This window comes from Cygnus atratus, chromosome 10, assembly GCF_013377495.2.
Source record: "Cygnus atratus isolate AKBS03 ecotype Queensland, Australia chromosome 10, CAtr_DNAZoo_HiC_assembly, whole genome shotgun sequence".
Taxonomy (NCBI): Eukaryota; Metazoa; Chordata; class Aves; order Anseriformes; family Anatidae; genus Cygnus; species Cygnus atratus.
The window spans coordinates 17063057-17078502 of record NC_066371.1 but is presented as its reverse complement, the minus strand read 5'-3'; the positions used below and the strand labels follow the sequence as shown (position 1 = coordinate 17078502).

The 15446-nt window shown below is 37.1% G+C and overlaps 1 protein-coding gene across 2 annotated transcripts in view; it reads right to left on the bottom strand.

The window, feature by feature from the left end:
* ATP2B2 (ATPase plasma membrane Ca2+ transporting 2) overlaps positions 1-15446 on the bottom strand; it is a 412675-nt gene that overhangs the window by 41733 nt on the left and 355496 nt on the right. For both annotated transcript variants that reach the window (XM_050712691.1, XM_050712690.1), the window contains exons 15-17: positions 7247-7488; positions 6425-6659; positions 328-507 (exon numbers count right to left, since the gene is read on the bottom strand). In XM_050712691.1, coding sequence (XP_050568648.1) covers positions 328-507; positions 6425-6659; positions 7247-7488 — 657 coding nt within the window. The remainder of the gene's footprint in view (positions 1-327; positions 508-6424; positions 6660-7246; positions 7489-15446) is intronic.

The window sequence follows — 15446 nt, the reverse complement described above, 5'->3', positions numbered from 1 at the left end:
TGCAGACTGCTGTTGTGTTCCTTCTCTTTGCTAACAAACCTGTTTTTAATGTACTCAGTTTTGATTTCTTCTATACTAGTGCTATGGTTCTAAAAACTGCCGAATAAGGCTAGCACTAAATTTGTAATGGCTCTGCAGGATAAGAATTAAAGACTGGATTTTCAATGGTATTTTAAATAGTGAAAAGATACTGCTAGAAAGAAATACCAATCTCTCCAAGTAGTCTTTACTGAAATAAGGTACACATTGGTGCAGGTGAAAGAACATTTCAGTGTTCTCACTACTTGTAAACCATGTTAATATGTATGGATTTACTGTATGAATTACCTCTCCTTTCTCATTTCGGATCCTTCTGTTAAACTCTTTTCCTTCAAGGCAAAGAAAGTCTTCTCCTGGATGAATGATTCCACATTTTATGGCAATGGCGCGTGCTGTGTTGATGTTGTCTCCAGTGACCATGCGGACTGTGATTCCAGCTCGCTGGCACTTTCTTATGGCTTCTGGGACCTTCAAAAGCAATATAAAAGGGAAAGAAAATATGAGATAGATATGAAATATAAATACGAGTTGGATGTTTCCAGTTAGAATATTTTTAGCCTAAGAAATTCATTAAGTAAAAAGGGAAATCATACATGTTATGGCATAGATTAAAAGTTACTTGACTTCTAAAGAATTGAGGTTACACCAGAGGCAAGACAAATCTTGTAGCAAGAAGCATACAAACCATTTTTCTGATCACTTGCCTTAAGCTTCTCCTGATTTTGATACAAACAGGAGTACTCTGCAGCTTTTTTGACCTTTAGCAATTAAGGCACCTAACATATTCAATATATGTCAAAACTGAGATAATCAAGATATGTATATTAAAAAAATTGTAAAAAATGAAAACTTTATATTCAATATACGTGCACTGAGAACAGTTATTTTGTACAGAAAATTATCTAACATCTGATCCAAACTTCTCTTTCAATAAGATTATCTAAAACTTTTTAGAATTCAGCATTATTACCCTAATTTATGGATATCAACAGTTGGTATTCCCAAATATACATGAGCTTAATATTTCAAGAATAACTTATTCCAAAACTCTAAAAATGAAGAATGATTAGTTACCCTCTTTCTGCATGAAACCAACTTTTCCTGTTGCACAGCATATATACCAATGAGGGAGAATTCAGTGTCTGACAGGGTCTGTGAGGTTAATGCAGAAGCTATATACTAAGTTGGCGTCGTATATTTGGCATCAGCTTATTTAAAAATAAAAAATCATTTTGTAATGAAAATAAGCAATAAGCAAAGGGTGTGATTATGAAAAGAATTGTCATTTTTAATAATCAACAAATTTTAAAACAATCCTATTTAGTTTAAGAAAGGGAATGGAAACGGATATTACTGGCTGCAATAGCAAAGTTTTCTACTGCCAATTCAGTGAAATTTGCTGATTATCACAGAATCACAGAATCGTCTAGGTTGGAAGAGACCTCCAAGATCATCTAGTCCAACCTCTGTCCTAACACTAACAAGACCTCCACTAAACCATATCACTAAGGACTACATCTAAACGTCTTTTAAAGACCTCCAGGGATGGCGACTCAACCACTTGCCTGGGCAGCCCATTCCAATGCCTAACAACCCTTTCGGTAAAGAAGTTTTTCCTAATATCCAACCTAAACCTCCCCTGGCGCAACTTTAGCCCATTCCCCCTCGTCCTGCCACCAGGCACGTGGGAGAATAGACCAACCCCCACCTCTCTACAGCCTCCTTTAAGGTACCTGTAGAGAGCGATGAGGTCTCCCCTGAGCCTCCTCTTCTCCAGGCTAAACAACCCCAGCTCCCTCAGCCGCTCCTCGTAAGACTTGTTCTCCAGACCCCTCACCAGCTTCGTTGCCCTTCTCTGGACTCTCTCGAGCACCTCCATGTCCTTCTTGTAGTGAGGGGCCCAAAACTGAACACAGTACTCGAGGTGCGGCCTCACCAGAGCCGAGTACAGGGGGACAATCACCTCCCTAGACCTGCTGGCCACGCTGCTTCTTATACAAGCCAGGATGCTGTTGGCTTTCTTGGCCACCTGAGCACACTGCTGGCTCATATTATGACCTCTATCAGATAAGTACACTGTAGAACTTAATGCCAATTAGAGTGGATTAATCTCATCCATTACTACAGAAAAATAGCAAGAAAAAGAGCCGCCATCAACAACATAGCACTGCTAATTTTGTGCATTGCTAGATATTTTAACTTCTTCTGTAGCTGTAGCAGACACTGCTGGGGGCAGGATGCTGAACTGATTGACAGATTGACAGCCCATGCTCTGATCTGGCATGGGAACTGCTGGGCTCCTAATGAGTTCATGGGGCCAGAAAGGCTGGGTATCTTGGACTGAACGTCACACTGAAAATAAATTATACGCCCTTAAATTGTATTGTAGATAATGATTATTCTAATCAGTGAGTACAATTTCACACCATGTTTCTGCATCTTTATTAAAATATTTTTTCCTCAGGAAAAAATAGTGCTATTTATTTGTATAAGATTAGAAATGTCTCCAACGGTTATAAATCAATGTGGCACAAAGGGTGTAATTGCTCATCTGGTCAGCTGTGTTCTTCCCTCTTTAATAAACAAGAGGCAGTTATGAGGCGTCTGCTTTCCACAGCACCTAACTAAACTAACACCTAGTTGAGGAGCAGACTAGTACTTTTCTCATGATTATGAAGAAAACCACTTCTTCCTCAAACTGTACCCACAGAATGCACTATTTGCAGAATGACTCTCTGGCAATAGAGATTGCAGAAGCAAGAGAAAAATTAAAGGTTTATCTATCTGTTCCCTCATCTCTGTTAATTGAAAATATTCTTCCCATGAGATGTATCCTGGAAGCATCATCTGGACTACCTGAGCCTTTTAACATTACAAAGTTGACTTCTATTGGGCACATACAACCACATCGGATCTATTACTTAAGCAAATGACTACTGAGTTACCCAGTTTCCACATTAATAATCTTGGCTACATCCCATTTGCCAGTTTGGAGTGCCCTTAGTATCCACTTAACTGTAGTGACCCTCACCCATAGGGTATGACACATTTAGATGACTGTCTGTAAATCCAGCACAGCATATGAACCATGAAGGAGAAAAATAAATTACAGTACAAACAGAAAAAAAATAAAAATAAAAAAATCACATAAAGTGCCAGTCCTATTAAACAAGGTCATGGGAGGACAACCTAGTTTCAAATACACCTCAAACTAACTTATAACTAGTAAAATAATTCTACCTCCCTCTTCTCTCATTTTTGGACAGCTGGTGGGTGGTATCTGATTTACACTGTGTACAATAATTACAGTTAAAATATTGTTCATATTTTTTAATGCCGTAGGGAAGAAAGTGTTGGCAGACTGAGTGGGCAGTGGAAGCAGACATTTTCCATCAGTTTTGCAGAATTTAGGTACGCATTTCAATTTATTTTTTTTATTTTCTCTCAGTAAAGAAAACCTTTAGATATGTGCATGTATAAATTATGCAATGCATAAGTATCTATCAAAATCAGGTGACAAATAGGTGGAATTTAGAAGTGATTTATGTTCTTCCAGAAATAAAAAATTGTAGGTGTACGTTGGCAAATCAGTATAAGCCAGTATAGACTCATTAAAGCCAAAGCAGAAAAGCTGTCAAAAACAACAGACAAATCTCATGCCTATATGAGATAGCATTCTGTTTGTTCTCTTCTTGTATATTTATCAAAGCAAAAAAAAAAAAAACACTATAAAAAAGCTTAATGGCAAGCAGGTATCTCAGTGCTTGATAAAGCCAGCTACTAACAATGAATAAGCCAGAGTCTGAATTGCATCAACCTAAATAACCAAAGTAGTATGCAAAATTCATGGATGTCCAGTGGTTACGCTCCAGTTAAAACTGGTCAGTTGCTGGATATCATTGTTGAATAATTCATTCAAATAGTTACTTTTAATGCATGGAAGGAAAAGCAATACCAAGAAAGTGCCCTGCAGTATAACCAGAACAGATGCAGCACTCATATCTGAGACCATGCTAGCATGACACCACTGACACTGCAGGTATGTCAAATATGTGACAACCTGAACACACCAAGGGTGCATACAGGCAATGTGCCACAGCAGCTCTGAGGAACTAGGGGAGCTATAAATTTGCATGCATTAACTCCAAAGATCACCTTAAGGAAAAAATGCAGCCTTTTCCATTATAAACATTAACACAATTTATGGGAAACTACAGGTTGTCAGGATGGTGACACTGGATTGCTTCACTGGAATTACCTAATCTGCCATTCCTGAGAGAATAAATCCTGATGTCCATGAATATTGACAATATTAATAAAACAGAAGTTGTAGTAATATTTCACATTTTTATGCTTTTTCCCCTGCAGAAGACACTTTGAAAATTCATAAACTCCAATGCTGTGTCTATATTTATTTACTGGACTAATTCTTGCAAAATAAGAAAGTCATTTATAAGAGCTCAACATCTTACTATTTGCAACAATTTCTGATACGTAATTCCAACTAAGTCAGATATTTCATACAGACACCATTTTCTGAAATTTATGTTTTTGTTATGGCGTGGAGGTTCTTTTGATCTTACCACAATGGAACAGTCAAAAGGGATATGGAGAAAAATCCCCTCAAAACAAAGTTCCCCAAAACAACTGCAGATTTGTCCAACATTTGGTAGAATTCTGGTGTTAAAAGGTGTTAATCTATAAGAAATTCAATACATTATTTAGATAATTTTAGAAATAGAATGTTTTTCTTCCTTCATCTTCTTTGATCCTTTAAACAGATGTCAGACTTGACCTCTTTGTAGCAACACTTCATTTTTACCTCAAGCTCCTAAGAAATTATTCCCTATGAAATGAGAGTAGTTCTCTTACAAAACACACGAAAGGATAGTTTGCAGCTATTTTAAATAATAACTGCAAATCCCATTGCTACCCATTCCCTCAGTCTGTCATACCATACTGTCATACCTATTATAAAGCTATTTTCAAAAAACACGTATCATTAATCAGTTTTGGAGGGAAAGAGCACTGATTCATAGTTCTATTGGTCACTGATAGTTAAAATCCTTCTGTGTTTATACATATATATATATAAAAGTGTATATATATATATAAATGAGCTAGAGTATTAGGAGTGGGATCCATGCAGACAGAATATTTTAATAATATTTTAAAATATTTTTAAATACATGCAATATCAGGTGTAGGGACAGATGGATTAGGAGTAAAAGACCATCTGATGATGGGTAAAGTGAATGCTGTTTATCTGATGACTGCAGAAGTAAGGATTTTATCATAGTTTTAACCTAACCAAGACTTACTTCATATTATGTATTTCTCAATACTGAAAAAAAAGGCAAGAAAAACCATTAACACTCAAAGTACAGCTATGCAATTGGTGCCTATAGTTGTAATTATATCATGCTATTTTCCTTTATTTATTTTCTAGTTACAGCAGAAGTATATAAAGGCCTACTTTAAAAGTGACTCAGGGAAATAGTTTTCCTTGCATGTCTAGCATTGCCACCAATTCTCAGTGGATCAAATACAAAGATTTAGATATGATTAAAAAAGAAAGATCCAGCAAAAACATAAAAGGAGACAGAAGACTAAAAAAGACCAAGATTGGTACCAAGCTACTTTATGCAGAATAAGAACCCACTCTTTCTGTATAAGGGAAATTTGAGTTATCTTTCAATAACCTTACTCCAGAGCAAACGGCAGTCATTAATCACCTACCGAAATTACAGCACCATCGCAGAATGGATTTTGCTTCCATTGTGCATATCCAGTACTGATTTTCTGAAATTACTTGAGTTAAAACTTTTGTCACGTTTTTACAAGCCATTTAAGAATAGGATCCATGAAATCTGCAGCCTCTCCATAGTAAAGCTTTTTCTTGTCCAAATATAATATTAAAAAGTTTCCCTGAGTAGCCACCAGTTACAATCTCAAGATAATTAGCAAAGTGCCAACATCACAATTATAGCCATAGCAATTATAATCACTACACCCCTTTCTTCTGCTTTCAGATTTGTGCCTCACCGCATTGCTTAAAGAAGAAATCTTTAATATCTGGGAGTATAATAAAACTTGTAAAAAAAACAGTTCTCCTGTATACTCCTGCATGACAGAAGGTTCAATCATTTTAATCCTGTAGTTCACAAAGCCCTATTTTGCTATATTTAAATATCAGTTGATTAATAGTTGATTTTTATCAAGTTAATTTGATTTTTTTTAACCAACTGAAGTTTAGAAAGTTCACTTTCACCTTCGACAGAACTAATTAAATAAATTAAAAAAAGATAAAGACTGCAATAAATCTATAGTTCAATTTTTGTTCAGTTCTCCAAGAAATGTTTTATGACATAAGAATTTGATATACCTCTGGCCTTACTGGGTCTTCAATGCCAACAACACAAATGCAAGTCAGATCAGATAAAATGTCATTTTCATTGTCCCAGTCTGGCTCAGGGCTGCTATTGAAGTCTCGGAAAGCAACACAGATAGTTCTCAGTCCATCACAGGCCATTGGTTCAATCACTTTTTTCACCATTTCATCCCGGTCACGTGGTCTGAAGACACGAGGTTCACCAGCTGCATTAAGGATCCTGGAACACCTTTTTTATTTAAGAAAAAAAATATTGTGTATTTGCATGACAGTTGAAAAGTAATTCCTTGTATCAGCTCTTTTCATTCAACATCTTCCTTTTTGACAGCAAGTTTTAAATTTCTATTGCAAATATCTAGACCAAACAAGAAGATTCACTACTGAAGTGTCATCAGATAGAATTTGAATGTAACTTATTATGGAGACACCAAGACCCTGTCCTCCATTACTTCCCTAAAACCCATGTAATTAATGAGCTGAGAACTTACAAAGAAATTGAAAAACCCTTACATTCCAAATGTGTTTACTAAACTAAAGAATGCATTCATAAATTACCAAATGTAGATAAGAAATAAATTAGAAGACCCAATATTTCTGCTAGCCAGTCACAAGAAAAATAAGTCAAAGACTTCATCAGGGCAGAGGGAGGGGACAGGACATGGACAGTAACACTTTTATTCTCCTCAGGTGTGTCCTTTTTCTACTCTAAGTAGCAAATTCCAAACACCAAAATTCCCAGGTATGTTTTATTACTGTCAGAATGTTTTGCATCATTAAGATTTTGGAAAAATACAGCAAGAAATCCTTTGAACTTACTTCTTCAGAACAATTTCAGAAGCTCCTTTGCTGTACATTCGGAAACTGCCATCTGGCATTTTAATGACAGTGCTCATTGACTTTCTCACAGAGTTGAATGTGTAAACCTTATAAAGTTTCTCCTCAGGGATGAGGTTCCGAACAGGCTCATAATCCTGTTTCAAATCCAGGACAAACCCCAAGAGGCCACACTCCGTCTTATTGCCTACCTGGCGAGGCAGGCCACCTTCTTTTTCTGGTGGCTGTAGAGGAGAAAAAAATTAGATATGGATTTCTGTAATGATTAGCAGTATGCAATGCCTTCTACCCAATTAATAATAAAGTTACAGTGTACAGTTTAAAATCTAAAACTCTAATTATGGAGTCATGTCTCTTCCAATTTTTAAAAAACTAGCAGAAATTTCAGTGTTATAACAGACTGGAAGCAGTTACGCTCATAACAAGGAAAATGTATCTAGTCAGATGACTACGTTTGGTCTTTTGCATTTCTTTTAAATCAGTCACAGGCAGTTGAACTTCTTATAGCTAGGCAAAACATCATTAAAAATGAAATAATTTTCTTTAGGCTCGATATAATTAATACTTACTCATCACAAATAGAATATTTGTTATTCTTACTTGCTTGCTTAGAACTGAATTGTTTTGCTGACTTTTATGGGTTTAATGGTGAATTAAAAAAAAAAAAAGTCCTTTTTATCTACCAGGCAGTTTTGAATTAAAAAAAATAATAAGAAAAATCAATCTGCATCTTAATCATACACAGTAAATCTCCATGAAAATGGCATTTCCAACAATCTAAAAAATAATAATCCTACTGCCAAAAGCACCTTTTTCTAGGATCGCCATACTTTAGTTGGCTGCTTCAGACATTAAATGTTTTATAAGTAAAAACAAACAAACAAACAAAAATGAGTAGTCTAATCATTTTGCAATTCTCATTACTTCTAGGGACAAGGATGACTCTATCTTCCCATTCAAAATATAAATAAAAACAAAAAACAACCACATTTCACAAAAAAAAAAAAAAAGGTGTAATATATCTCAAATAAAAAATTCCTGTGTTGTCAAGATTCCAGATAGACTTAAGGGTCCCATGCATGAGCAATACTGTTAATAACTTACATTTTCTTGTACACATTAGAATTAGAGAAGTGTTTTTTTAAGCTTTTGGACCCAAGAGAAGGGGCCCTTTCACAACTTTAATTTGCAAAGTATCATAGCACCAAAAACATTTGCATTTGACTCAAGACAAGACAAGTTATCGGTTATCGGTAAGTTATCGGTTTAAACGTGACAAACATTTGCCTTACATTTTGCAGAATTAGGGCTGCCAGACTACATTCAGAATTATGTCCATGTTTTGACCATAGACTTTTAAATCTACTCTACTTGGGAAATACCTGAGGGATGAGGGGTAATGTAAGGAATGATTAACTGAAATTACAAATCTCTAATTACACTTAGATTTGAATTCTTGCAATGAGTGCTGCCATAAAAGGGGGAAAGGGGAATTTTACTTAAGTAAGTACCCCAGAGAACCACCTTTTGCAGCTGGTTTAAAAATGAAGGACTGATACAAGATAATAATAGACTTGTCTAGAACTGAAGTAAGCAAAATGAAAAACAGAATTTCCGTAAGAATCATTTTTCTATCACCAGAAAATTTTATACTCGGAGTCAGATTAACAGGATTTCCTTTTCAGAGAGAGATGCATCTATGGTGAGCAGTACACAATAATCTAAAAATATTATAAGAGAGTTATCCTTCTATAACTCATTGCAACATCTCTAGCTTCTATATAAACAATCATCTGACCCAGTTATATGGGTAAGATTTGTGTTTCTATGACATTTTAGCATTATTCCAGGCTCAAATTAAAACACACTCAGAAAGTATAGCAATATGATATATTAAATTTATTATATACTGTAATAACTTGTCCTGCTGTAATATAGTGTGTATCACATATAGTGTGATATAGTATCACATATAGTATATATATGCGATACTATATATAGTGTATATATATATACACACTATATATATAGTATATATATCACATATATCATATAGTATCACATTATAGTGTGATACAACTGCCCTCTGGATTCTCAAAGTCACTTAAGGATCCCTGCCTTACAACCCAATAACTGGTAGTTATATGATCTCAAAGGACTGTTAAATTCAGTAGATATAAAAACTTCAGGTAGGAGTCAACAAAATATCCTTTAAAATACCATTTTGTTTAAATAAATTAGTTTAATTTTCATGACATTGCCGCACACAGTTCTTGAAATGTGCTAAGAACTTCTATTTTTTCAAAGCAGCGGATTAATCAACTTCACTGCCTGGGTAGCAATGCAGGAAAAGACTGATTTCATATCAAACTTCCTGTTTTAGCTCTAAATCCCTATTTATGTTGCATCTCAACAATGAATCTCAAAATTGACTTAAATGTGAATGTGATTAAGGCACTAGCAAGTGCACACTGGAAACCAATGAAATAGATATAGATTTCTTTCCATCACAGACACAGAATCTTAGACAACTGATATTTTTTATACGTATGATTTCATCATGAGCAACTGTGAATATATACTGACAAAATAAAAATCTACCTACACTTCACAGTGTTTAAACCCAGAGGCCTTCTAAAATTTTTTATTTAACCGTAAAGTAGATCACACTTTCCTTCTCTTACAGTGGTCTAAAAATAGACTTCTTTTAGTGACCATCTTTTGAATGCAAATACGTAAGCAAGGGGAAAAAATACCAGTGAAAAAATGAACAGACATTTCAGAAAGGTTTCGAAATCTGCTAACAAGTGGCCACCTCCCTCTACAGCAGCTGCTGTCTCCATACTCTTTGTACATTACATTAAAATAAAACATATGGTGGTGAGAGCTGGCAAGCACCACTTCCTTCCCTGTAATGTTTCAGTTCAAAATCTATATGCCAAAACTAGTTTCCTTGCAGATTGTTCTTGACAACCCTTCACAGAAGCTGCTGGCTGTTAAAACTTTGTACTGTGCTGTATCTATATTTATTGTTTGCTGAAACCTACAGTTTATGGCACCTGGAACACAATTAAAAGGATTGCACAAAGGGGTTACTTTTGAATAATTAACTAGGAATTACTTAATTGACTTGGTGAATGAAAACGCTTTGACACTGTAGGAGAGGAAGCCTTTGAACTGTGATTTGCTAAAAGAAACTTTTGAATGCATTGTTTCTCAAGAGCTCAGTGAAAGGTCTTTTGCTAGTCACAAGACAATCTTCTACTGGGAAGGGACTGATCCTATATACTCCTCCAATAAATACTTCCCACTGATAATTCTATAATAATTTTAATTGTTTCTTTCAAGTCTTTACATTATTTACATGATAATAATATTTCAATTGTAAGTAAATACTTTCATGTAAAACAAGTGCAGGCAGATATAAAATAAATAGTCGTTATAACTATCAAATTAAAATAGGTTTCTAGGTCAAAGTACAGCAGTATTATTCAGGTTTAAAAATACTAACCCCAAAAGCTAATATTGACTTAATACTGAATTTGGATTACAAAAGAAATTTTCAAAATGATTTCAATGGAAATTAACTTGCTAGTAAAGACAGGTTAAGAGGAAACCAAGATAAAACTGCGGGCATAGCTTACAGAGGTTCCTCAAGTTTTAAAAATACATTAGGAAACTATAAGGCTTCCATTTAACCGTAACACTTACTAAACTTCATTTTCCTTATTGCCATTTTTGATGTAAGAGGAGAGAAACTGGCAAGAAGATCCAAGTAGTCTTTACAAAACAAAGTGTTAGGGTTTCATATATTATATGAAGTTGTCATTTGTTTCATGTTATGCTTTTGTGTTCCAGAATGATGATGACTGTAAATGTATCAATTTTATTAAGATAATTAGCTTTGCTAGATTATATCCATATTGAACGCTCCATTTCAAGTCCATTTACAAGACGCAAACAGATGAAAATACATTTTTCAAATTAAATTGTGAAAAAAATCCACTTTATATTTTATTTACAGAGTCACATAATGGTTGAGGTTGGAAGGGGCCTCTGGAGGGCATCTTGTCCAACCACCCTGCTCAAGCAGGGCCACCTTCAGCTGCTTGCCCAGGGCCATGTCCAGGCAGCTTTTGAAGATCTCCAAGAAGGACACTCCACAACCTCTATGGGCAGCCTGTGCCAGCGCTCCATTACCTGCACAGCACAGAAGTGCTTCCTGACCTTTAGATGGAGCCTCCTGTGTTCCAGTTTGTGCCCATTGCATCTTGTCTTGGCACTGGGCATGACTGACAAAATCCTGACTCCATCCTCCTTGCCCTCTCCCTTCAGGCATTTATAGACATTGGAGAGATCCTCCGGAGCCTCCTCTTCTTCAGGCTGAACAGTCCCAGCTCTCTCAGCCTCCTCTCAGAGGAGACGTGCTCCACTATCTTAATCATCTTTGTGTCCCTTCCTTGGGCTCTCTCCAGTGGCAAAACCTCTCTCTTGTACTGGGGTGGCCAGCACTGGACACAGCACTCCAGGTGTGGTCTCACCAATGCCGAGTAGAGGGGAAGGATCACCTCCCTCAACCTGCTGGCAATACTTTGCCTAATGCAGCCTTTAGCTTTCTTTGCTGCAAGACTTCATACCAAGTATAATCTAGATTCTGGATGCCAAATAAAGCAAATTCATTTGCAGTATCTTCTCTTTCCTTCTATACTGCCTGTTCACAGGGTATTTATTGTTCTCTAGCTTCATCACTTCTGCATAACTACCCAGAAATGTAAAGATAAAGTTTGTCTGGAAATAGGCTGGTTTTTACGTGCAAAGATTCTCTTACAGACTTTTTTTTCACATCTCTTTATTGTTTTGAAAGCTTATTTAATAATCTTATCTGACTTTTCTCTTCCCAGACAATACTGTGGAACTTTCCTTTGGTTTTAATCAAACTTCTGCTTACATTATAGTTTCATCTCTATCTCAGTACCATAACATACTGCTGGCTTTCTGGGCAGATCACAGCTGACATATTAATTATCTACATGACTAAGATAATATTATATTAACCAAGTGCAAACATTTTATTAGAATTCTCAAAAGATCCTTTTATAGATTAATACAAACAGCATCCTGAAGATAAGTTTTACTACAAATAGCTGTCATCAGCTCTGTACTGTCAAAATGTTATGAATTCACTTTTATAACATCTTTATTTAGGAATAAAAATAAGTCTCTATCTTGTGGAGATTCTGATCTTTGCTACTCTTGAGCACAGATCTGGAATAATATTATTAACTTGAGTGATGAGGAAGATCACAATTTGTCCTTGGACTGTTTGGAATTTTAAGAATTTTTTCACATGAATGAGTAATAAGTTGACTCTGCTTTACACAGAGCACAGAAAGCAACATGTTAAATTACAGATAATGCTTTCTGTTAATATATTTGCCATTTTACAACTTAGAATCACCACTGCCAGGTACAATACTGTTGAAATTCAGTTAAAGTCAAGTCAGTTTGAATTGAGGTCAGCATACAGGATTGAAAAAGAACTGTTAACTTCTTTGAGCTGGTTGCATAATCGTTTTGGCATCGGAAGAAACAGACTCAGTTAACCTTATGTACCATTCTGATCTCACTCACTGGATTTAAAGCCCGACATTTAAAAGTTTAAAGCTTTTTTTTTTTTTTTTTCTTACAAACACTGCTGAGTAGAATTATGGAATCACAGAATAGTTTAGGTTAGACTAACAGAAGTGTTCTTGTTCACTTATATGATGCCTTTCTTCATAATATACACACTTAAACATCTCTGTAACAGACAGCAGGACATGGAGAGTCTGAATTCAAAATCAGTGGGAAGCACAGGATTCGGATAGAAAAATGTGGTTATACAGATGTGTATTGGCAATCAAGCACATTGGTGGTATTCCCTAGCATAAGGTAAGACTAAAACAGATCATAGCTCCATGCTGTTACCTCGGGTCCTGTCGCTGAACTTGAACCAGACAGCTGAGCTCAGCGCCTGCCCCTCCGCTCCCCTCGTGAGGGAGCTGAAGGCTGCCATGAGGCCTCCCCTCGGTCTGCTCTGCTCTGGGCTTAACAAACCAAGGGCCCTCAGCCGCTCCTCCTGCGTCTTGCCCTCTAGAGCCTTCACCATCTTTCCTGCCCTCCTTTGGACACTGAATAATAGTTTCATGTCCTTCTTAAACTGTGGTGCCCAAAACTGTACACAGTGCTCGAGGTGAGGCTGCACGAGGTGGATCAGAGCAGGACAATCCCTTCCCTCAACTGGCTAGCAATGCCATGCCTGATGCACCCCAGGGTATGGTTGGCCCTCCTGGATGTCAGGGTACAGTGTTGACTGATATTCAACTTGCTGTTGACCAAACCCCCAGATCCCTTTCTTCAGGGCTGCTTTCCAGCCTCTCATCCCCCAGTTTGTACATACAGCCACGGTTGCCCCTTCCCAGGTGCAGAATCCAACCCTGGCACTCTTTCATGCGGTTGGTGATTGCACAGCCCTCCAGTCTGTCAAGGTATTTCTGCAAAGCCTCTCCACCCTTGAGGGAGTCAATAATTCCTCCTTGTCCAGTATCATCTGCAAACTACTTACTGTGCATTCAAGTTCTGTATCCAGATCATTTATAAAAACATCAAAGAGATCTGACCCCAAAATGGAGCCCTGCAGAGCCCCACTAGTGACTGGCCTCCAGCCTGATGTAACGCCATTTACTATAACTCTTTGAGCCTGACCCATCAGCCAACTGTTCTCCCCTCATATTATGTATTTGTCTAGCTGTACGTTGGACATTTTGTCCAGAAGAATACTGTGAGAGACAGTACCAAAAGCTTTCCTGAAATCCAAAAAGATTATATCTACTGTCTTCCCTCAGTCAACTAGATGGGTAACCCTGATGTAAAAGGAAATTAAGTTAGTTAAGCTGGACTTTCCACTCATAAACCTGTGTTGAGTATGACCAATGACTATGTTGTCTTTCAAGTGTTTTTCAATAACTCCCAAAATAATCTCCTCTATCATTTTACCAGGCACTGAAGTGAGACTGATAGGCCTGTAACTACCAGGGTCTTCTTGTCTTTCTTGAAAACTGGGACAACATTTTCCAACTTCCAGTCAACTGGGACCTCTTCAGATTCCTAAGACTATTGAAAAATAGTTAAGAGAGGTCTTACAATGACATCAGCCAGGTCTTTGAGTACCCTGGGATGAATCCCATTGGGCCCCATAGACTTATATGAATTCAAGTGGAGCAGCAGAGCCCACACAAGTTTGAGATTAGCTGGGAGTTCCTGCAGTCCAGTCCTCCCAACTCAGGGCTCTGGGGGGTCCCAGGGCCCATCATCAGTGCTAAAGACAGAGGCAAAGAAGGCATTATATGTCTCTGCTTTATCGACATCCCTATTTGTGAGGTGACCAACTTCATCAGTAATGAACCAATGTTATCACTGGTCCTCCTTTTGCTGTTAACAAAACAAAACAAACAACAACAAAAAAGCCCTTCTTGTTGTCCACCACAGTACTGGCCAGCTTCAACTCTAATTGAGCTTTGGCTATATGAATTTTCTCCCTACAAAGGCAAATAAATAGCATCTCTGTAGTCCTCCCATGTTGACTGACCTCACTTCCAGTGTACACACACTTTCATTTTCAGCACGAGCTCTAGAAGATCCCTGCTCAGTCAAGCAGGCCTTCTGCCCTGCCTGCCTGAATTCCAGCACTTTGGAATTGCCTGCTCCTGTGCTCTTAAAAGAGGGCTCTTAAAAAGTGATCAGCACTGATGGACCCCAATACCTTCAAAGGCAGATTTCCAGGGGACCTTACTAATTTGTCCCCGAGCAGCCTGAAGACATCTCTCCTCATATCCAGGGTTGAAGTTTTGGTGGCAGTTTTACTCCTAGCACCAAAGATTTTAAACTCGACTACTTCATTGCCACTGTGTTCGACAGCTGCCAATTGCCACCAGGAGGAGGAAAAGAGAAAAGTAATAAATGGATCATAGATAAATAAATAACAAATCTGAAAAATTCACCATCCCTGTCCTGTATTGACGTGTCCCAGATTTCTATTCTGAAATGACTGGAAAAGGAATAACAGAGGTAATTCAGTACTTACTCCTTTCAACAGCTTGTTCCTTTCACTTTCCATCAGCCACAAAACCCTAATATTCACAGC